This window comes from Microcebus murinus, chromosome 1 (assembly GCF_040939455.1).
Source record: "Microcebus murinus isolate Inina chromosome 1, M.murinus_Inina_mat1.0, whole genome shotgun sequence".
Lineage (NCBI taxonomy): Eukaryota > Metazoa > Chordata > Mammalia > Primates > Cheirogaleidae > Microcebus > Microcebus murinus.
This window is the reverse complement of record NC_134104.1, coordinates 13,167,887-13,190,378: the sequence shown is the minus strand read 5'-3', so window position 1 is coordinate 13,190,378 and position 22,492 is coordinate 13,167,887. Positions and strand designations below refer to the sequence as shown.

General features: G+C 38.8%; 1 protein-coding gene and 1 pseudogene across 1 annotated transcript; one reads left to right on the top strand and one right to left on the bottom strand.

The window, feature by feature from the left end:
* Window positions 1-5,452: 5,452 nt before the first annotated feature.
* Window positions 5,453-6,242, top strand: LOC142870591 (cell death regulator Aven pseudogene; annotated as a pseudogene).
* A 10,987-nt stretch (window positions 6,243-17,229) lies between these two features.
* KRTAP7-1 (keratin associated protein 7-1) lies at window positions 17,230-17,493 on the bottom strand. The gene has a single exon (XM_012780938.2). It carries the CDS (start codon window positions 17,491-17,493, stop codon window positions 17,230-17,232), a length of 264 nt encoding a protein of 87 aa, XP_012636392.1.
* Window positions 17,494-22,492: the final 4,999 nt, after the last annotated feature.

Below are 22,492 nucleotides of genomic sequence, written 5' to 3'. Positions count from 1 at the left end.
AAAAATGTCCTTTCTTATCGGCTTCAAATATAAGGTTTCCAGCTTTAAAATATTATAATTTATTAGAAATGAGAGAAAAATAAGAATGGAATGTTTTAAATAAGTTTTAGAATGTATGTCAGTGATTATTCTACAATACAAAAATTATCTTATGTTCATTTTTTAAATTATCTATTATTAAAAACATTTATTGAGCATCTAATACATTCTAGGCATTTTGTTAGACTCTGGAAAGTCAGAGATGATAATTAAATGAGAAATCATAAGTAAATGAAATACTTGCTATATGTTCTACCTTAAAAGTCCTGCTACCCTCTTGCAAACTTCAGGGGTAAAGAAGAGAGTGGACAGTTCTACCTGATGTAGGAGGTAGTGGCCAGGAATGCTTCATTATGAAAGGAATAGATAAGTGAGCTGGGTTTCAAAAGTGAATATTTTACTGGTGGACATTGGTTGTACTTGAATTTAAGGGATATTCGAGAAAGAGGAAGTGGTTTAAAGCAAAGTCTCAAAGGTGTTAAATAGCCGAGTGTCTTCCAGGAACCACAGATAATTCAGTGGGGCCATTGCCTTGAATATAAAAGAATAATTATTGGAAGATGGGGCTGGAAAGGGAGTCAGAGGCCATCTGAGACTGTGGGTGCTGTGAAGGCAAAGGGGGACAACAGACACCAAGTTAAGAGGTGACATGATCAACTCTGCACTTTGGAAAGATAACCATCCAACAGTGTGGAGGATGAATTAGAATAGGGAAACACCAGAGCAAGAACGACCAGGTTTAATACTCTGTTAGGAATGCTTTCGGCTGCAAGTAACAAAAACCCCAGCTGAGAGTTGCTTAAGCAGAAAGAGTTTATTTTTCACAAATAATGGGAAATAAGAACATAAGCAAGTCCAGGGGAATTCCCAGCATCGGGGCTCAGAGCTGGCTTCACTGTGATTCTCTCAGTCTTCTCGTGGTTAGGATTACAGATACAGACTTCACATTCTTATGCATCAACATCAAAACCAGGAAGGGAAAAGGAGGGCTTCTGCTCTCATGACTCCTTTTCATTTTCTATCAGGAAGGGAAATGTTGCACATTTGCCCATCAGTAGATTTTCTTCAGGTTTTATTGTCCAGAGCTGAGTCTCTTCTCATGGTTGAGCTACAGGGAAAGTTGGAAAAGTGTATATCTGGTATTTTCTGCCTGAATAGTAAGAAGCAGTCTCTGGAAGTATAGAAAGCAGGAAGAGAAATGTTTATTAGATTGATAATCAACAGTGTTACCACAAAAACCATCACATTAACATGCATAAGAGATGATGGGTCCCTAAACTGAAGGGGTAGCATTAGCAAGGGGGTGAATTTCAGAATGGCTAGGGAGACAGTGTGAGTTGATAAGTTTTGTCAAATCATCACCCAATATCACCACAGGGGATTCTGACAAGAAGTATCCGTGAAAGACATGTAAGAAAGAATGCCAAGGGTCAGTGCTTTCCAATCTTTTCCCAATGAATTATGCATCCTTATGGTATAGTGGAGTGATCTGATCAGACTCCCAGAGAGGCGCTTTGCCATCCCAGGAGCTCTGGCACCCAACATCCTGCCAAATCCTGCCCAAATCAGAAACACTGCCACACCTGTAATTCAGTGCTGAGATCCTCCAATTATGAATCTCTGCAAGGTAATTGGGACAATTAGAGATAATAAAATATCCTCTAGAGGACAACAACTAATAATTGCTACAGAAAGCATTTAAAGAACACCCTCATGCTTCCAGAATGTAAAGTTATTTATCCCAAGAAAGATGCTCTCTCAGAACCTTGATCTAAAGCCCTCCTAACTGTTGCCTTTCAGTTACTATTGCCTGATAATCAGATATTGTGACCCTCAAAACGTGACTTTCTTTCAGTTAATTTACTAACTTGCATATAAAATTTAATTACTGTTGTCTGGGGCCTTGTATTCAGAAACTGCGTCTGGTGTTTGATGTGAAACAAAGTTACGCCCACGCCCTGGGATGACATCATCTGAATAGATTGCCCTGGGCAGCCCTGCATTTGCAAATCCAATCTGTCATCATGTCAATTTTACTTGCTAAAAGTCTCTTGAATACATTATCAATCTCTGCCGTACCACTTCTATTTGTTTCTTATTGTTTCCAAATACTACAAGAATAACCATAAACTTGATGGCTTAAAACAATACAAATTTATCATCCTACAATTCTAGGGGTCAGAAGTTTGGAATCAAGGTTTCTGCAAGGCCGGTTCTTTCTGCAGGAGCTGAAATTAGAATCCCTTTTCTTGCTTTTTTTTTAGCTTCTAGAAGGCATCTGCATTCCTTGACCTGTGGCCAGGTCCCTACATCACTCCAATCTCTTGCTTCTGTTGTCATTATCTTCTACTACTAACTCCGATCTTCCTGCTACCCTCTTTCAAGGACCCTAGTGATTACACTAGTCCCACCTCAATAATGCAGGACAGTCTCTCCATGTTGAGATCTTTAACCTAATCACATCTGCCAAGTCCCTCGTACAGTGTGAGATAACATTCACAGGTTCCAAGGATTCAGACACGGACAGCTTTTGGGGGGGTCCATCATTCAGCCTACCACACTACCCCCTGCAAGCTGTCAATTTATTACCTAGACTTCTACAATGGTCTCAGAACTAACCAAGTGATCTTTCCTTCCTTCCAGTCTGCTTTCCATAGCCAAAGTATGTGCAAAATGAAGATCTTGTTATATTAGACGCAAACACACACACACACACACACACACACACACACACACACACCCCACAGCTCACCAGGTTAAAAATATTTCAATAGGAGTGACATCAGCAAGATGGCAGAGTAAGAAATTCCAGTCTTCACCCTGCCACAGAAAAAGAATAATTAGCTATGGGCAAATGAAAATAGCTCTGGGAGAGCTCAAGAGTTCAGTTAAGAAGCTGCAGCAACAGACTAGAGCAAAACACCTGAGACCAACTGAAAAAAAAAACATTTAAGACGGGCAGTTTTATTGTTCCTGCATCATCCCATCCCCTAGTCTGGCACAGCTCATTGTGGAGAGAGAACTCCCTGGCCCATGGGTTCCCCTTATAAGGAAAAGGAGAGCAGGATGAACAACCAGCTCCCCCAGCCTTTCAAGGCACAGTCTAAAGGACCCACTTCAGTTTCAACCCAACAAGATCACTAGAGAGACTGGCATAGCTCACATACCTGGATACAGCTTGGAACATAGAAGATGGGCAGGGGCATCGGACTCAGTCACATAGCAAGACCTACCACAGGCTCCAATGGCTTCTCTGCAGAGAATCCAGAAGCCTTCACTGCTGAGGACCACTGCACACCACTGCACACCCCCGACAGCTTTCATAGATGAAGACTCCACAGCATGTTTTGTGTGTTTCACTAAAGCTGTGTGTTTTGTTAAAGAGGACACCTTTTCAAGTACCTCACTACAGAACATTATGACTTTCTCAAAGTATGACCGAAGTACCACCTTTATTGGAATCACCTGGGCTGCTTATTGAAAATACAGATTCCCTGGCCCCATGTCAGACTCCCAGAATCAGAGCCTATGCAAACAGAGCTTAGAAATATGCCTTTTAAAAAAGTATTCTGGAAGATTCTTGCATAGATTAAACTTTTAAAACTATGATGGTATTCTTACTAAGGTTTCACCATTTCTGCGATTTCCATCGCTGCATTTTGTTTTTTAAAGTGATGGCAGCTGGGAGCTCATTAGTTTGTCTTAGCAGGGGTTTATAATAAAGTGAGCAAAAGCACTCTCTGTAGTCACATGCCTAGTTGACCAATTCCAAGAGAAGGTTGAACTGTATTTTTGGCTCATCGTTGATTTTGGTGGTAGAATCATTCAATGTTCGTGGGGTAAGTCCCAGGAAGCCAACATATCTCACTTTATAGTCAGTTACTTGAGGCCCAGAAAGGTGGTTTGCCTAAATCTTCATGCAAGTGAGTAGCCAAGTTAGGTTTAGAATATTATTTCACTAATTCATTCAACTAATATTTACTGAAAGCCTGCATTATGCCCAGCAGTGAGCAAGGCACCAAGGAATCAAGGCTGATTAAAAACACCATTTCTGCTTTCATGGAAATGAGCATGTTAGTGAGGCAGACAGAGATTAGTCACACGAGTAAAGGTTGAATGGCGACTATGATAAGTACTACCAATAGGAGAGGGAGGGTGGCCTGCAGTGATGTTATAGAAGGACTTTAGCTAACAAAGAAGGCTTCCCGGACAAAGTGATTGAGCTGGCAGCTGAGGGTTGATGAGGGAGTTGGGAGTTGATGAGGAGAAGAGAGGAAGGAAGAGAATTTTATGTAGAACTAACAGTTAAGTGTCAAAGCTTGAGAGTGAGGGGAGCATAAATTTGAAGAACTAAAAGACAGCAAAGCTTAAGTAGAACGAGTTGAGAACTTTTAGGTAAGTTTAAAGATTAAGAAAAAGATTATCCTAAAATCAGTGTAAGCAATTGAAATGCTTTTTTCTAAGAGTTGCATTTATTTATTTATGTATGTATATGTTGAGGTACATTCCTTCTATACCTAATACATTGACAATCTTTATCATGAAAAGTTTGAATTTTGTCAATTTCTTTCTCTGTATTTGTTGAGATGGTCAAATAATTTTTATCCCTCATGCTGTTAATGTGGTGTATCACATTTATTGATTTGTGCATACTAGACAATTCTTGCATATCAGGGATAAATTCTACTTGATCATGTGTAGGATCATGTTCACGTGCATGATCCTTTTCATGTGCTGTTACATCTGGTTTGTGAGCATCTTGTTGAGGACTTTTGTATCTATGATCATCAGGGATACTGGTCTGTGCTTTGCTTTTCTTGTGGTGTCCTTAACTTCTAGTAAGTCACTGGTAAGTATTCTGTTCCTTTGGTGGTGGTGGCATTTCTTTGATTCTTCATAATCATTGTAGACTTGCATGCGTGTCTGCCTATTTGAAGAAGTAGTCACCTCTTTAGACTTTATGGACTGACTTTGGAAAGGATAGATCTTCATCTGTGGGTGAGAAGGGGTATACTGGAGTGTGCTGTGGCACCAGGAGCCAAGTGCAGGGGTGTGTGGTGGCTCTGGATCTGGATAAGGGTACAGTGACTCATCAGCTCAGGCAGCTGGGGTCTGTGACACCAACAACTCTGTGGTCCTTGACAGCAAGAGCTGTATGAGGGGTCTGTGGTGGCTGCAACCGCTGTTGGAGTCCTCAGTGGCCCCTCCAGCTCTGGTGGTCAGGGATGGGGGCTAGTGTTGTATCTGAGGTCAGTGATGTGCATGTACTTGGCTATAAGGGCTGGCTGCTGGTGCGTGCCTAGTGGCAGGTGGCTGCTGCAAGCACTCACATGGCAGCTAGGGGACCAGAGGCAGTTGCTGGGGCTGGCTATGGGCACACATGCAGTGGTGGGTGCTGGTAGTACATGCATACATGGCCAAAGTACTGAGGGCTGGTGACATGGATTTGGCCAGCTACAGGGTCAGAGCTGTGGTGGTTAGAGCTGAGAAAGAGGTTGTACTGGCTCTGTGAGCTCACACAGTTGTAGGGGCTGGAGCTGATGTAATCCAAGTGCATAACTGCAGGGGCCTGGCGGTGGGACCTGGCAGCAGGAGAAAGAATGGGATGGTGAAGCATCATGTCCAAAGCAGAATTCAGCACTTTACGTGAATAGTGAGTCACTGGTTCGAGCCCTTCAAGAACTGCCTCTGTCACTGCGACTCAACGTTGCTGCTGAGTTGGTTCAGGCCACAGTTCCTTTGGAGCTTCCTCAAGTGAAACCCAAGAGAAGTGATGACGGCAAGAGACTAGGGATGCAGCTGAAAGGGCCCTTCTCTGAGCTGAAATCTGCCGCTCCTGGCTGCCCCGAGTCCCAGGGCAAAGACGGCCTGGGTCCCGCGAGGGCTTCTCAGAAGCCTGCTTCCCCGGTGCAGGCAGCAGCGGACCACCTGGAAGAAGAACTAGATCTGTTGCTAAATTTAGACGTGCCTGTAAAAGAGGAGGATAACATCTTACCAGATCAGACCTCTCAGGACCCGAAATCTGAGAAGGATGGGGACGTGGCCCAAGAGGAAAAAGTTCCTGCAAAACCATCTGTGACTGAAGAAAAGAACGTGGAACCTGAGCAACCAAGTACATCAAGAAATGTTACCGAGGAAGAGCTGGAAGACTGGTTGGACAGCATGATTTCTTAAAAAAAAAAAAAAAAAAAAGTGCCTGAAGCAAATTTAAGATCAGCTTGAGATCAGCTTTGCGCATGCTCACGGCCACAGTGTCAGCCCTCAGTGCATGCACGGTGGTGGCAGCCGGGGCTGCCAGTGGGGTATTGGGATGTTTGCAGGCGCATGCATAGTGGCTGCACTGGGTCCCAGGACTAAGGTACACATAGTGCATGCAGGGACATTTGTTGAGGCGGCTCCAGGAAGGGAGGGGAAAGAAGCAGTGTCTCAGGCATCTGGAGTCTGCAAAGGTAAAAAATTGTGGGGTTCTTCAGGGCAAAAGCTGCAGGCTGTCCATAGCAGCTGTGCTGGCTGTTGGTTTCTTCAGGAGTAAAAGCTTTTGGGGTCCTCAGTGAAGCAGGCTGCTGGGATCCACAATGGCAAACACTGTGGAGACTTCAGCAGCGAAAGCTGGGCGGAGGGGAGGGGGGGGGTGCAGTGGTGTCCTCAGCAGTTAAGCCTTACAAGTTCTCTGCAGGAAGGCCATAGGAGGCTGTGGTAGGTCCTGCTACGTGACTGATACCAATACCCCTGCCTGTCTTCTATGTTCCTAGCCGTAGCCAGGTATGTCAGCTATGCCAGTATCGCTAGTGATCTTGTTGGGTTGGAACGGAAGTGGGTCCCTTAGGCTGTGCCTGGAAAGCCTGGGGAAGTTGGTTGTTCATCCTGCTCTCCTTTTGAATGTAAAAGGATGAAGAAAAAAGAAAAGACCCTCTTTAGCCAGGCTTAATAACGAGAGTTGATGCAACATCATTATGGGCAACTTTGCTCCCCAGGGGACATTTGGCAGTGTCTGGAGACATTTTTGTTTGTCAGGACTGGGGTTGGGGAGTGGTGCTACTTAGCATCCAATGGGTATGCTTCCAAACGATCCTACAGTGATGCTTCCAAACATCCTGCAATACACAGAACATTCCCCCACAGCAAAGATTCACCCACTTCAAAATGTCAATAGAGCTGAAGACAAGAAATTCTCCTCTAAAGTCAAGCTCACAGCAAGTCAAATATGATTGTCAGGCAATACACCAAAAAAACGTGTCATGTGACAGGGCAAGAACTTGCTGACCAAGTCCTGGGCTACTTTAAGACACAATTTCAATGCCTTGCTACCACAGCACTTTTAAGGCTAAGCCACATTTGTGAGGCTACTTGGTTAATTATCAGAACAAGCGCCTAGTTAAAGAAGCTCACTATTTGATGTAGAACCTATGTGGTTTTCTTAAAAAATAATGTGAAGCCACAACAATGCCTGGGTGCATAAAAGGCTCATGGACTCTGATCAGAAACACCTCACATGTGATTCATAATTAATACACAAAAGCAATCCCAAGTAAGGTATGTCTTTGTTTCAAGCTTTTCACCACCAACAGGACAGGAAGGTCATTTTTAGCATCTGTCCTTTATTTTGAGGATGCAAAATGAAATAATTATGGTCCTCTTCTTATAACACAAAGCAGCACTAAAGCCAGAAACTGGAAATGTATATAAATTTAAAGCACAGCTTCAGCCTGAAAGCTGAGTTAGTGGAAAGGGTGAAGGGTATGCAATTATGGTCTGCTGTACACCCTCAATGTGAAGACAGACTCACTGAAGAATGGAGTCAGGATGCCTCAATTACTTACTCATTGGTTGGCCTCACAGAGCCTAAGGACACGTCCTTCTGATGACCTTTAAAATAATGTTTCCTATTCCTGCCAAATAACAAATGGAATGGCAGGCTCCAGCCACTGAAAGTGTTATTTATACAAAGTCTTTGTTGACCAAAATTAAATATAAGAATAAATTTAAATGTAACCAGAAACTATGACCAGTGTTCCAAAGATTTCTTTCTTAAAATTTAAGGTTATTCATAAGCAAAGTCTTGAAAATTCTGGAGTTGCACCCCAGTGCATTAGACACAGAAGCTTCAAAATGGACTTAATAAGGCACACTGGTAAAATAGATAACTAAGAGAGGAGGATGATTGGAAAGAAAAGGAAAAGAAACAGGACACAGTAGTGCAAATACCATTGTCAAAGATAATGTCATGAGCTTTGGAGGCAAGTCACTAAAAAGGAATTGGTCTCTGAGAAATAACATATTTTCAGAGACAACAATGTATTTAGTTTTATAGAATACCCAAAAAGGTCCCTGCCTAGCAGGCTTTAGAATCAAGAAATATTTCCCTTTATCTAATAGAAAGCTCTTCTGCTAAGTGCTTTTCCTCTATCCTCAATGGATATGAAAAGTATACTCTGGTTTTCCTGTGAATAGCAATAAAAAATAGAACAAAATTATAGAAACATAATAAAAAAAATTTAAAAAAATTAAAATTCCCTTTCTTGATAAAAATGTTAATACCATTTACCAACACTTTAGAAACCAATAGTGAGATATATCTCCCTCTCTACTTCCTTTGGGATAAGAATCAACAGGACCGGACAAGTATCAAACTTTATGTGCACACAAATCACCTAAGAATCTTATTAAAGTGCAGAGTCTAATTTAGCAGAGAAGAGGCCAAGATTCTGCACTCTGAATAAGCACAAGGTGATCACAATGTTTCTTGTCTGCATCATGTTTCGAGTAACAAAGGGTTAGGCTTTTTCACTAAAGTTTAAAACAATTGTATTCATTCAATAAATATTTATCAAGTGTCTGGGATCCAAAATACTGGTAATATAACATTGAATAAAACATGGTGTTTGACCTCAAGGAACTTATAGAATCGTAGCATGATGAGAGAATCAGAGCTGTCCATTAATGAAGGCATTGCCGAGAAAGATTAACAACCCCGAGAACACTAATGATGAACCGGAGCATCCCCTGTTCCCCATACACTATTTTTAGAACACCAAATCAGATGAGGTCAGTCTGTGACAATGATAGAGTGAGGCAAATACAAGACCACTCTGTAATCATGCCTGAGAAGAGAGGAAAAAAAAAGAAGAATGCTACATGCAAATAATTACACATCCCCTTTGGTGATGTGTAATCTCTGCCTCTTTACCAATTGCAAACTTAGCCTCATTCCACCTCCTAAATAAAAATTATTCAAACATCTGATGCTAGAATGGTAGGGATAATAGCAGTCCCCCAAAGATGCCATTGTCCTAGTCCCCGGAACCTGTGAATTACACAGCAAGGGTAAATTAAGGTGGCTAATCAGCTGATATTAAGATAGGGAGATTATTCTGGATTATCTGGGTGGGCCCAATATCATCACGAGGGTCCTTATAAGTGAAAGAGTAAAGCAGGAGACTCGGTATCAGAATTGGGGAGAGAGATTTGAAGGAGCTATGCTGCTGTCCTTGCGGAGGAGGGGCACAAGCCTCGGGAAGCTGGAAAATGCAAGGGCTCCTCTCTAGAGCCTCCAGAATAAATGCAGTCCCACCGACACCTGGATTTGAGCCCAGTAAGAACCATTTTGAACTGCTGACCTCCAGAACTATAAGATAATAAATGTGTGTTGTTTTAAGCTACTAAGTTTGTGGCAAATTGTTACAATAGTAATAGGACTCTAATACAGTATACAATTCAAAAGACACCCCTATATCTTTTAATCCTCTCCAAGATCAATTAATTCAATCCCAAATCCTATAACAATCCCCTCCTAACAACCTTTAGTTGAGATATCTTGAGGTTTATCATGTTGTGTGGTTTTCTATTGTTGCAACAAATTAATAAATCCAACTTTGACTATTGGTGTATTCCTGGTAGTCTTGGTCAGTGAGCTTCAACAGTGCAGTGTGAACAATAGTGTCTGTGTCATTCCTCCCCCAATTATAGACAGTGAAACTGAGGAAGAGTCTTCTTCCACTGGGGGAAAGGAAAGGGAAGGGTTCAGAGTACTTTGTTTTGCAGCTTGGGTACCAGCTCAGCCACAGTAAAATAAAGTACCAAGCAGATTCCTGAAGCCCCTGATTCAGGACTTGGTTCCTGGACAGCATTTTTATACCAATCTTAGGCCAAAAGGATACCCACTGCCCTCAAGGGAGGGACCTGGTCCTGCCAGGATTCACTACTTGCTGACCAAAGAGTCCTTAGGCTTTTAATAAACATCAGAGGTAGCCAGGCAACAGCCACCGCAGGCTTTGGGTGAGACTGGGTTGGACCTGGTAAAGTTCCAGCTTTGGTGGCCACAAGGGAGTGCTCACATCACTCCTCCCCAAACTCTAACAGCCCTGCACAGAGTGAGCAAAGAGAGTGAGAGACGTTGCCTGGCAATCCAAGTAATTCTCCCTTATCTTACCCAAGTCCACCAAGGCAGTACCACCAGGAGTATGCAAGAGTCATGGCATTCCTAAGCTTGCACCAGTGCTGATACAGCCGCAGTGACCAAAGACTTAGGTCACAACACTAAATTCCCTTTGAATACATGGAAAGCTTTCTCAGGAAAGAGGGGTTCTAACAAGCCCAGAACATGAAGATTAGAAAAAATACATAACTCTTCAATGCTCAGGTATAGATGAACTTCTATAGGCATTGAGAACATCCAGGTAAACATGACCTTACCAAATGAACTAAATAAGGCACCAGTGACTGATCCTGGAGTGATGGAGATATGTAGCCTTTCAGACAAAGAATTCAAAATAGCTGTTCTGAAGAAGTTAAATGAACTTCAAGAAAATGTAAGAAGGAATTCAGAAGCCTATCAGAGAAATTTAACAAATAGATTGAAATAATTTTAAAAAATCAACCAGAAATTCTAGAGCTGAAAAATTCAATTGACAAACTTAAGAAAAATATATCAGAGGCTCTCAACAGCAGAACTGATCAAGGAAAAGAGAGAATTAGTGAACTTGAAGACAGGCTATTTGAAAATACACTGTCAGGAGAGAATGAAGAATAAAAAAAATGAAGCAGTCCTAGAAGATCTATAAAATAGCCTCACTAGGACAAATTTAAGGGTTATTAGACTTAAAGAAGAGGTAAAGAGAGAAATTAGGGTTGAAAGTTTATTCAAAGAAATAATAACAGAGAATTTTCCAAACCTAGAGAAACATATCAATATTCAGTTACAACAAGGTCATAGACCACCATGTAGATTTAACCCAAGCAAAAATACTTCAAAGCATTTAATGATAAAGCTCCAAGTGGTCACAGATAAAGAAAATGTCCTAGGGAAGCAAGAAAAACAAAAGAAATAACATATAAAGGAGTTCCAATACATCTGGCAGCAGACTTCTTAGTGAAAACTTTTCTGGCCAGGAGAGACTGGCACAACATGGTTAAAGTGCTAAAGGGAAAAAACCTTAACCTTAGAAGCTTACATCCTACAAAAATGTATTCGAAACATGAAGGAGAAATAAAGGCTTTCCCAGACAAAAGCTGTAGGATTTCATCAACACCAAGCCTGTCCTATAAGAAATGCTATAAGGAGTTCTTCAATCTGACAGAAAAGGATGTTAAGGAATAATAATAAATTATCTGAAGGTATAAAACTCAGTAGTGGCAGTAAATACACAAATACAGAATACTCTATTATGGTGTAATTATGGTGTGTAAACCACTTATATCTTGAGTAGGAAGACTAAAAGACAAACCTATAAAAATAATAATACTACAACAACTTTTTGAGAGATAGTATAAAAAGATATAAATTGAAATAACAAAGAGTCCAAAAGTGGGAGGAGGAAGGGGGAAGTTAAAGTGTAGAGTTTCTTTTAGATTTCTCTTTGCTTGTTAATTTGTTTGTTTATAAGCAGAGTTACATTGTCATTGTTTAAAATAATTATTTATAAAATGTTTTTGCAAGACTAATGGGAACCTAAAATCAAAAAAACCTACAAATATATATGCAAAAAATAAAAAGCAAGAAATTAAAACATACTACCAAATAAAATCATTTTTTCACAAAGGAAGACAGAAAGGAGGAAAGGAAAGAAGGAAGGAAGAAATAGAGGACCACAAAATAACCAGAAATCAAATAACATGGCAGTAGTAAGTCCTTACCTATCAATAACAACATTGAATGTAAATAGACTAAACTCTCCAATCAAATGACATACAGTGACTGAACGCATAAACAAACAAGACCCAACTACATGTTGTCTATAAGAAACCCACATCACCTATAAAGATATTCATAGACTACAAATACAGGGATAGAAAAAAGATATTCCATCCAAATGGAAACCAAAAGAAAGCAGGAGTAGCTATTCTGCTATCAGATACAATAGATTTCAAGACAAAAACTGCAAAAAGAGACAAAGAAGGTCATTATATAATGATAAAGGGGTCAATTCAGCAAGAGGATATAACAATTCTAAATATATATGCACCCACTACTGGAGCACCAAGATATATAAAGCAAATATTATCAGAGCTAATCAAAGAGATATACCCCAATATAATAATCCTTGGAGACCTCAACACCACACTTTGAGCATTGGACAGATCATACAGACAGAAAATAAACAAACAAAGACTGGACTTAACCTGCACTATATGCCAAATGGACCTAATAGATATTTATGGAATGTTTCATCCAAAAGGTGCAGAGTATACATTCTTCTCCTCACTATATGGATCAGTGTCAAAAATAGACCATATGTTAGGCCACAAAATAAGTCTTAACAAATTCAAAAAAAAATTAAAATCATGTCAAGTATTTTCTCTGACCACAATGGAATAAAACGAGAAATCAATAACAAAAAGAACACTGGAAATTATACAAACACATGGAAGTTAAACAATATGCTCCTGAATGGCCAATGGGTCAATGAAAAGACTAAGAAGGAAATTAAGAAATTTCACAAAACAAATGAAAATTAAAGCACAACACATCAAAACCTAGGGGATACAGCAAAAGCAGTACTAAGAGAAAAGTTTACAGCAATATGTGCCTACATCAAAAAAGTAGAAAAGCTTCAAATAAACAACCTAACAATGCTTCAGAAAGAATTTCAAAAATAAAAGCAAACCAAACCCAAAAATGAGTAGAAGAAAAGAAACAATAAAGATCAGAGCATAAATAAATGAAACTGAAACAAAAAAAATATAAAAGATGAATGAACCAAATGTTGAATTTTTGAAAAGATTAAGAAAATTGACAAACCTTTTGCCAAATTAAGAAAAAAAAATGAACAGAGAAAACACAAATACATAAAATCAGAGATGAAAAAGGAGGCATTACAATTGGCACTGCAGAAATTTCAAGGATCATTAGAGACTACTATGAGCAACTTCCATGTGTTTGTATAATTTCCAATAAAGAAATAGATAAATTTCTAGACACACATAGCCTACCAAGATCGAACTAGGAAGAAATCCAAAACCTCAATAAATCAGAAGGAAATAACAAGAGAGATGCAGTAATAAAAAGTCTCCCATCAAAGAAAAATCCAGGACTCAATGACTTCACTGCTGAATTCTACCAAACATTCAGAGAAGAACTAATACAAATCTTACTTAAACTATTCCATAAAATGGAGGAGGAGGGAATACTCCCAAATTCATTCTATGAGGTCTGTATCACCAATACCAAAACCAGAGAAAGACACAACAAAAACAGAAAACTCTAGGTCAATATATCTGCAACTATCCTCAACAAAATATATAAACTGAATTCAACAACAGATTAAAAAGAGTATTCATCATGATCAAATGGGATTCATCCTAGGGATGCAAGGATGGTACAACATCTGCAAATCAGTCAATGTGATACATCATGTCAATAGAATGAAGGACAAAAACCATAGGATCATTTCAATTGATGCTGAAAAATCACTTGATAAAATTCAACATCCCTTCATTATGAAAACTCTCAAAAAACTAGGTATAAAAAGAACATACCTCCACATTCCTCATGGGGAAAGCCAGACAAACTCAAATCAAAGGACATTTTACACAATAATCAGTGTGCATTTTTCATATTTCTTGAGGTCAGAAAACATAGAGAAAGGCTGAGGAATTGGTCCAGATTAAAGGAGATTAAAGCGATATATCATACTGGATTAGATCCTGAACTAAGGGGAAAAAATAACTATAAGAGACATAAATGGGAGAATTGACTAAATTTGAGTACACACTGTGGATTAGATAATAGTATTATATCAATATTAAATTTCTGATTGTTCTAATTCTATTGCCTTTGTTCTTAAGGTAGATGACATGATACCTGAAATTTACTCTTAGGTGGATATACACACACACATCCATACATAAATATAAATATGCACACACTATATACATACATGCTGCCAGTGATCACACATTTCATCTTCAGATAGCTCCATTCTTTTCTCCTTTTGCATAATCATATCTGTCTTGATATGTAACTCTTTCTCCCTCTCATGGTCACGTTTGTCTACTCAAACTAGCCTTCTATGCAAGCCTAAAACGCTCTGTGTGTGTGTGTGTGTGTGTGTGTGTGTGTGTGTGTGTGTGTGTGTGTTATCACAGGCTGGTTCCTATTTCGAGTCCTGGGAAGGAAATGAGAGAGGAATATCTATCTCTCTTTGGATAACCATTTATAGCACATTAATTAGGATATTGTAGGAGACTATAAAATGTCTTTTAAATATTAAATAAAGTTTACTTAACTCTTGAGGAATAAGATTGTGTTTTATTCATCTCTAAGGTTCGTGTCCCCAAATCTTAGGAAAATGTTTGGTCTTGTAGTTATGTGGTAAGTCTCTGTAAAATGAATAAATCCCCTCTTGAAGACAGTCAGCCTTTCAGGCCAGAGTCTATGCTGAGGTATGTTTACAGCCACAAAATTCTTAATATAGCAGCCAGAGTCCAATAATCTTGATGCATGAAGAATGAACTTTATACTGGACAATGCAATATTTTTCATCCATAAAGCAGAGATTTAACAAGTCAAGTCAATGAACAATTGATCGAGCACCTTCTCTGTGGTAAGGATACAATAAATACTTGATATATGAATAAATGAGCTTTAATTCAAACATAAAGCACTTTGCTTCAATAAAGCAAAGATTTCTCAGCAAGCAAGACAAAGACCATTTTCTAAGTGAAGACCACATATCATTTCAAGTGCTTTTGATGGCAACTATCATTCCAAATAATAAATGCTTCATTTTTAGTAGTACTTATATGTGTGATCAGAGGTGAAGAAGGTGGGGAAAATAAAATCCATCCATCAAAAAAGAGAAAAAATGCTATGTGATTTTAGCAGGTGGCTTCCCTTTATTGACCAAATCTTAGGAATTTCTAAAGCTAGGGTTTCATAGGTAAGTCTAGTTACAATTCTTCCAACAATCTGTGGGGTTCAAATCTCACCAGAGGAGAGTTCTATAACACTAGGAAAGAAGAAATAAACCAAAATGGAATTATGTCACTAATAAAAGGAGATGGGAATTTTTTTTAGCATTCCACAGCTAAGAAGTGTTCTTGTTTATAATCAGCCATAGAGAAACACCAACAATTGCAGTATATTCAGGTTAAATTTGGGCCATTTCTAGAAAGTTTTTTAAACTTAAATATCAACCAAAATAAATAAATGGGATCTGATCAAATTCAAAAACTTTTACACAGCCAAGGAAACTATCATTAGGGCGAATAGACAAGCCACAGAATGGGAGAAAATATTTGCTCTCTACACATCCGATAAAGGTCTGATAATAAAAATCTATCTAGAATTCAAAAAAAAAAATCAACAAGAAAAAATCAAACAACCCTATCAATAAATGGGCAAAGGAAATGGACAGAAACTTTTCCAAAGAAGACAGAATAATGGCCAGCAAACATATAAAAAAAATGCTCAACATCTCTCACCATTAGAGAAATGCAAATCAAAACTACAATGAGATATCACCTAACCCCAGTGAGATTGGTCTCTGTCAAAAAATCCCAAAACAACAAATGCTGGCAAGGATGTAGAGAGACAGGAACACTCTTACACTGCTGGTGGGACTGCAAATTAATGCAATCTCTGTGCAAAAGAATTTAGAGATACCTCAAAGAGCTAAAAATAGAAATACCATTTGATCCAGCATTGCACTATTAGGCATCTACCCAAAAGACATTCTATAATAAAGACATCTGCACCCAAATACTTATGGCAGCACAATTAACTATTGCAAGGATGTGGAAACAACCCAAGTGCACATCAATTCATGAGTGGATTATTAAAATTTGGTATATGTTTACAATGGAATATTACTCAATTATAAGAAATGACGGTGATCTAGCACCTCTTATGTTTTCATGGATACAGCTTGAGCCCATCCTCCAAAGTGAGGTATCACAAGAATGTAAGAATAGGTTCCACATGTACTCGCCATAAAATTGGCACTAACTGGCCAACATTATGGTGCTCACATTGTAGTAATATTCTCCAGGGATTAGGAGGTCAGGGTGGTAAGCTCACAACTAAGATGCGGTGAACATTATTAGAAGGGAAGGGCATGCCTCTAATCCTTGCTTGGGTGAGGCAAAGTCATAAAATGTAACCAAAATGTTTGTAGCCTCCTAATATCCTGAAATAAAAATAAATTTTTTTAATATAAAAATAAAAATGTTTGGGCATTACCCTATCCTGATTGTACAGGCTGAAATCAGAATAAAATTTAATTAAAGTCAACCAATACAGGTTGATAAATTCAGGAGCATAAAAGATCAGTAAAATAAATAACCAGAACAAGAGTATTGATGCTGAATGAAATAAATTTATTAGGAGACTACCAGTAAAACCCCTTCCTCCCCATGCCCAATTCATAATACACTGATGATGGGTAGAAGTTAATAAGACATGAGCAGAGCAACCTTGGGAGACAACTTGCTTCACTGCTATGATTCAGGGATGATAAATATATATATCTTGCTTCCTTTGGCTGTAGATGGCTATCATCAGTTCAGCATTTTGGTCCAAGGTGACTTGCCCAGAATCATGGAAGACAAGGACCACAGCAAGAAGTCAGCAAGAAGACAGAAGACATGTCACCCAAGCACACTGGGAGGCAGGAAGACAATCATTGCTCTTCAGGTTGTTCTGTGCACAGAGAACTGATTGGGAGTCCTGTAGTCGCTGGAGCCATCGGTCCATCAGTAGGTGCTGTAGCCGAAGCCAGAGCCAGAGCCCCATGGCCTGTAAAAGCTGCCACCATAGCAACCACACAAGTCGTTGAAGTTGCTACCACCAAAGCTGTAGCCCAGGGAGCTGTAGCCATTGCATCCAAGACCATAGTTCAGGGGAGAGCCCAGAGGCACGACACAGTTCAGGGGGGTGGCTCTGAAGGTCCTGTGGAAGTTGGTTCCATAGGCAGGGTAGCCTGGGAAGTAGCTTCCACAGCAGAAGAAACGAGTCATGGTGGCAGGAGTTGAGAAGGATTTGGATAGATTGTGAAGAGCAAAGTGTGAATGAAGGTCTCCTCCTGCACAGGGCTTTTTATACCCCAAGCTGGTGGGCAAAACACGCCTGTCTAAACATCTTCCCACAGATTTGCATAAGTAATCGCATTATTTTCTAGTAAAATGCTTATAAAGGAACCCACAGACTCATTGCCCACATTTTTGTTGGCTTTTCTGGGTCCCATCTTCAAAGCTAATGACCATACATGACACGCAGTTGAGTTTTTTTCATCACTGTCCCATAGTTTAACTACTGTGCTGATTGCATCATTTGAAACTCTTTGAATCCTCTGATTATAAATTCCTCCCAACTGACCTAGCTAGACAAAAAAAGCTTTGGCAAGTATGTGAACACTTTAAGTCAATACAAAGCCATATATTGAGGTCTTTTAGATATCAATTTAACACATTAACTGAAATTCTATGGCCTCTTGAAAGTCACTCCGTATGCCATTTATAAACAATGGTATACCAACTAATTAATGGGTACAGAGTTTTCTTTAGGGGTGAAGAAAATCATTTAGAACTAGATAGAAATATTGCTTATGATTCATTTGAATGTACTAAACACCACTGAATTGCTCACTTTAAATTGGCTCACTTTATGTTATATATATTTTGCCTCACTAATTTCTTTTAATTCTAAAAAGCCTTACTACATAAATCCATCCAAACTCATTTTTTACACAGGCTGCAAAGTCATCAAGCAATAAGTTGGCTGGGGATAACTTACCAGTAATTTTCATCTATTTTATTTATGAGCATCCTCTTTGTCAACATATATTTTACTTTTCATGGAGAACATACAATCTTTCATTGTAAATCATCTTGAACATTGCCAAATTGTCTTGCTATGGGTTTGCCACACTGGTGCTAAGTGAATGACGCCCAATTTCAAAGTCATGTTATACCATGTTTTGTTCTTACTGACCTAGTAAAACACACCTGAATGCCATGATCCATCATGAAATACCAGTTATATTTAAGTATTCAGCACTTCTTTCTGCTTCCACTCTTCCCTATAGGACTATGTCTTATAATGAAAGTAAATCAGGAAGAATTTGAGCTCAGCAAAGCTAAATCTATGCCAATTCAAATGTTTAACAGATAATCTTTTTTATATGTGAATAAGATTTGATATTACTTGGAAGTAGCAGGAAAAAACTTCCTGAATACAATTTCTTTTGTTTATTCTCCCCTTAATGGATAATATAGGCAAAGCTAATTATTCTCATCAGAACATCTCTCTCTTTGTTAAGATTCTGCCTCTCTCAGATTCTCTGACAAAAGAGCTTCTTGCAGAACATTTTATAAGTGTATATGGTTTCTTTTATTCTACAAATTAATTAACATGTCATGAGAGTTTATATTCAGAGAGAATTAAAAAATAAGGTCTATTTTCAAATTCAGTTTGAATGAATTAAAATGGTAAAATACTATGTCCTCAAGGGTGAAAATGATATAAACTGCACATCAGATAATCTGGAAAACTCAAAATATGTTTATGAGTAGGAGAGGGCAAAGGTGACTAAGAATTAAATGTGACTATAGACTGACTACTTGAAAAATTGAACTGTGCTGATTCTGCCACATGACACTGAAACCTGTAATTTGGATATGCTGCCACCAGGTGGCAGTGGTATTTCAGTTACTCAGTATGAACTACATACAGGGCTGGGTTTGGGGTCCTCAGCTCTAAGCAGGAAAAGGAATCACCTGAAAAACTTGTTTGAAATTCAGAATTCCAGGAGCTCTCCTCTCCCACCACCACCGTGAGATTCTGGGAATCTATATTTTTAATGAGTATCTCAGTGATTCTCATGAATAAATCATCCTGATAAATTCCAGGACCATTATTTCATGAGATTTCAAGAAAATTGTCTTTCCTTGGCTCTGTGAAATTGCCATGAGCTGCTTATCTCTGATTGGCAGGAATGTTCAGCTTCAGTCACAGGTGACCTATTTCCTTTTACTCTGGATGATAGAGATAATTAAAGAAAAAGCCTTAGTCTGTCATTTTTCCATTTCCCTGGGCTCTCTGCTTCTTGTCTTAGGACACACCTGATTAGAAAGGGAAAGTCAAAAGCATTGTGTCCATGCATATTTCCAGAGGTAAAACCCACCCAAGTGGCCTGTGGGTTTTTTTACCCAAGATCAGAAGAGAAAATTATATTTTCTTATTGCATTTTTTAATTTTCCTATCTCCTATTAGACTTTCCTGGAGAAAATGATCAGCCAAGTATTTGATGGTTATTCAATAATTGTATTTATTTTTTAAATATCCATGGAAGGCTTACTCTGTGCAAGGCTCTGTTCTAAACAATTTACACATACTATTTAATTATATATTTTTACATATACACAGTAAGAAGACTTACTGTGTACTATTCCAAGCACTTGACAAATGTTAACTCATTTAGTTTTTATAATGATCTTATGATGTGGGTATTATGATTTTATATAAGGAAATTGAGCCCAGAGAGTTTAGGTAATTTGCCAAGATCACATGATTAATAGTGAGCAGAATCAAGCTTCAAACCCACACCATCTACCCCCAAATCCATGCTCATAACTACTTTACTATACTGCCTTTGATAGGCCATTAATACTTTAAAGGGCTTCAGCTTATAAAGTGCCTCAGATCTACAATTCACTGCGTTATTTTCTTAAGGAACATATCAGTCAGGAAAGGCTAGTTTTTGCCACTCTAACAGACAACCCCAAATTTCTGTGTTTTGCAAGATCAGAGATTTATTTCATGTTTACACACCACATCCCTCTTGAACTGGGGGGTGTCTTGAATGCAGTCATTCTCATTCAAAGACTTAAACTGACAGGGCATTGATTACCTGAAATATCACAGACAGGGGAAGAGAATGTGACAAATCACATGCTTGTTCTCAAAGGCTCTGGCTAAATGTCATGGATCATTTCCACACTCTTCTCATTTCCTAAAGCAAGTTTCACTGCCACATCTAACTTCACGGGCTGTGAAGAGCAATCCTACCACACACCTGGAGGGAGAAAACCCAAAAAGTCACAGAACGTCAATGACTTCCACAGAGAGTTTGTGTTCCTCACATGGACTAAAATAATTTTAACAGATTTTAACCCATATTCCAAAATATTGGATAATAGGATGAAAACAGAAATAAAAAGTTTTTAGGACTTTACATAACATCATTTGAAATAGTTCTGATAATTCTGATACTGAACAAATTTAAATATATAAGTTCTGTGGGTTCTTTGTGCAATTCATTCACTATTAATCTGCACCTAGTTTTATATTAGTAGATAATTTAGTTTTTCCTTTCTATTCTTTCCTCCAAATCCTCCTAGTCACCATATAATCTAATTAAGGGGGAAAGTTGCTATAAATATTAGTTTTACAAAGGAAACCCCTCAATGCCATTTGATCTGGGGGAGGGGAAGAGATTAGTTCTAATGTCAAATTTTATTTGACTTATATGAATGTGTATATTCTCTTTAGAGAAAATGAACCAACATAACAGTATTTACAAGGAAAAAATAAAGAAGAAGGAGTCTACTTGGCACGTTCACTTGGATATTTAATGGGCATCTTTATCAGGCATAGATTTTATGTCATTTCACAGCCTCTCAGCATCTCCTGGCTCTTACGCAGCTGCCCCTATAGGAATCATTTTGCAAATTCTAACCCACCTCAACAGGTCCAAAATGATGGTGCCTTGTCTCAGTCCCTCACCACACATCCTCTAACTCCTACCCAAGGACTTCACCTTTAACATCTAGAAAAGACACTGAGGAGCCTGTTTGGTGCCCATGCTCGTAAAATCCAGAAGTGTGAGGAAGTTAATGCCCTGCGGGGCAGACCTTTGACCAAAGAGAGATGGATGTCTGGATATTGTCTCTTCTTTTCTCCATGGACGTGCGTTTTTGAGACTGTCCTGAGAACATTAGACATGTTCTTGGGGAGTTGTCCCATGGAATCAAGCACATAGTTGTACTTAGCGGAGGTCAACTGAACGAGGCATCCTCACATGAGCTCTCCACCTCCCTGTGTCCCCACCCCCCCCGGCCCCCCCCGACACCCCCCCCCCCGGGCCTCTCACTCCTGATCCCTAAGAAAGAAATTATACATGAGCCCTTCACCCAAAACTGCTTTCTGGAGAAGACAGACCAAAACAGCATGCCATACCATTTTAAAAAAATAATACTTTTATTGAGATACATTAATAATTCACATATTTTTAAAAATTACCCAAAAGTGCACAATTCAGCGTGTTTTAGTATATGTATGGAATTGTATGTGATCATCACCATTATCCAATTTGAAAACATTTTTATCACCCCAAAAAGAAACTCCATAATTACTAAAAGTCACTCCCAATTTGCAACCACTAAGTTCTTTCTCTATGGGTTTTTCTATTCTGGACATTTCACATAAATTAAATCATATTGTATGTGGCCTTTTATACCTGGATTTCTTCTCTTAACCCAATATTTGCAATGTTCATCCATGTTGTAGCAGGTATCAGTGTTTCATTCTCTTTTTTATTTCCAGAGAGCATTCCATTATATGAATATACCACATTTTGCTTCTTTAGTCATCAGTTAACAGACATTTAGGATATTTCCAAATTTTGGTTATAAATAATGCTGCTATGCATATTCATGTACAACTTTTAATGTGTCAAAAATTAAGCTCCCAATTTTCTCCTAAACACCTATTTCTTCTTCAGCCTTTCCCATCACAACAAATAATACTGCCATCTAATTTCTCAGAACAAAAACTTAATTCCTTTCTTCATCATAATTCCTTCATCCAATCTGTCACCAGGTCCAGTCAGCTCTGCCCCCAAAATATATCTCAAATCCATCACATGTCTCCACTCCCACCACTGTCACCTAGTGAATCCATCAGCATCCCTACCCTAGACTCCTGCCATAGGCTCCTCACTGGTCTCCACTTGTACTC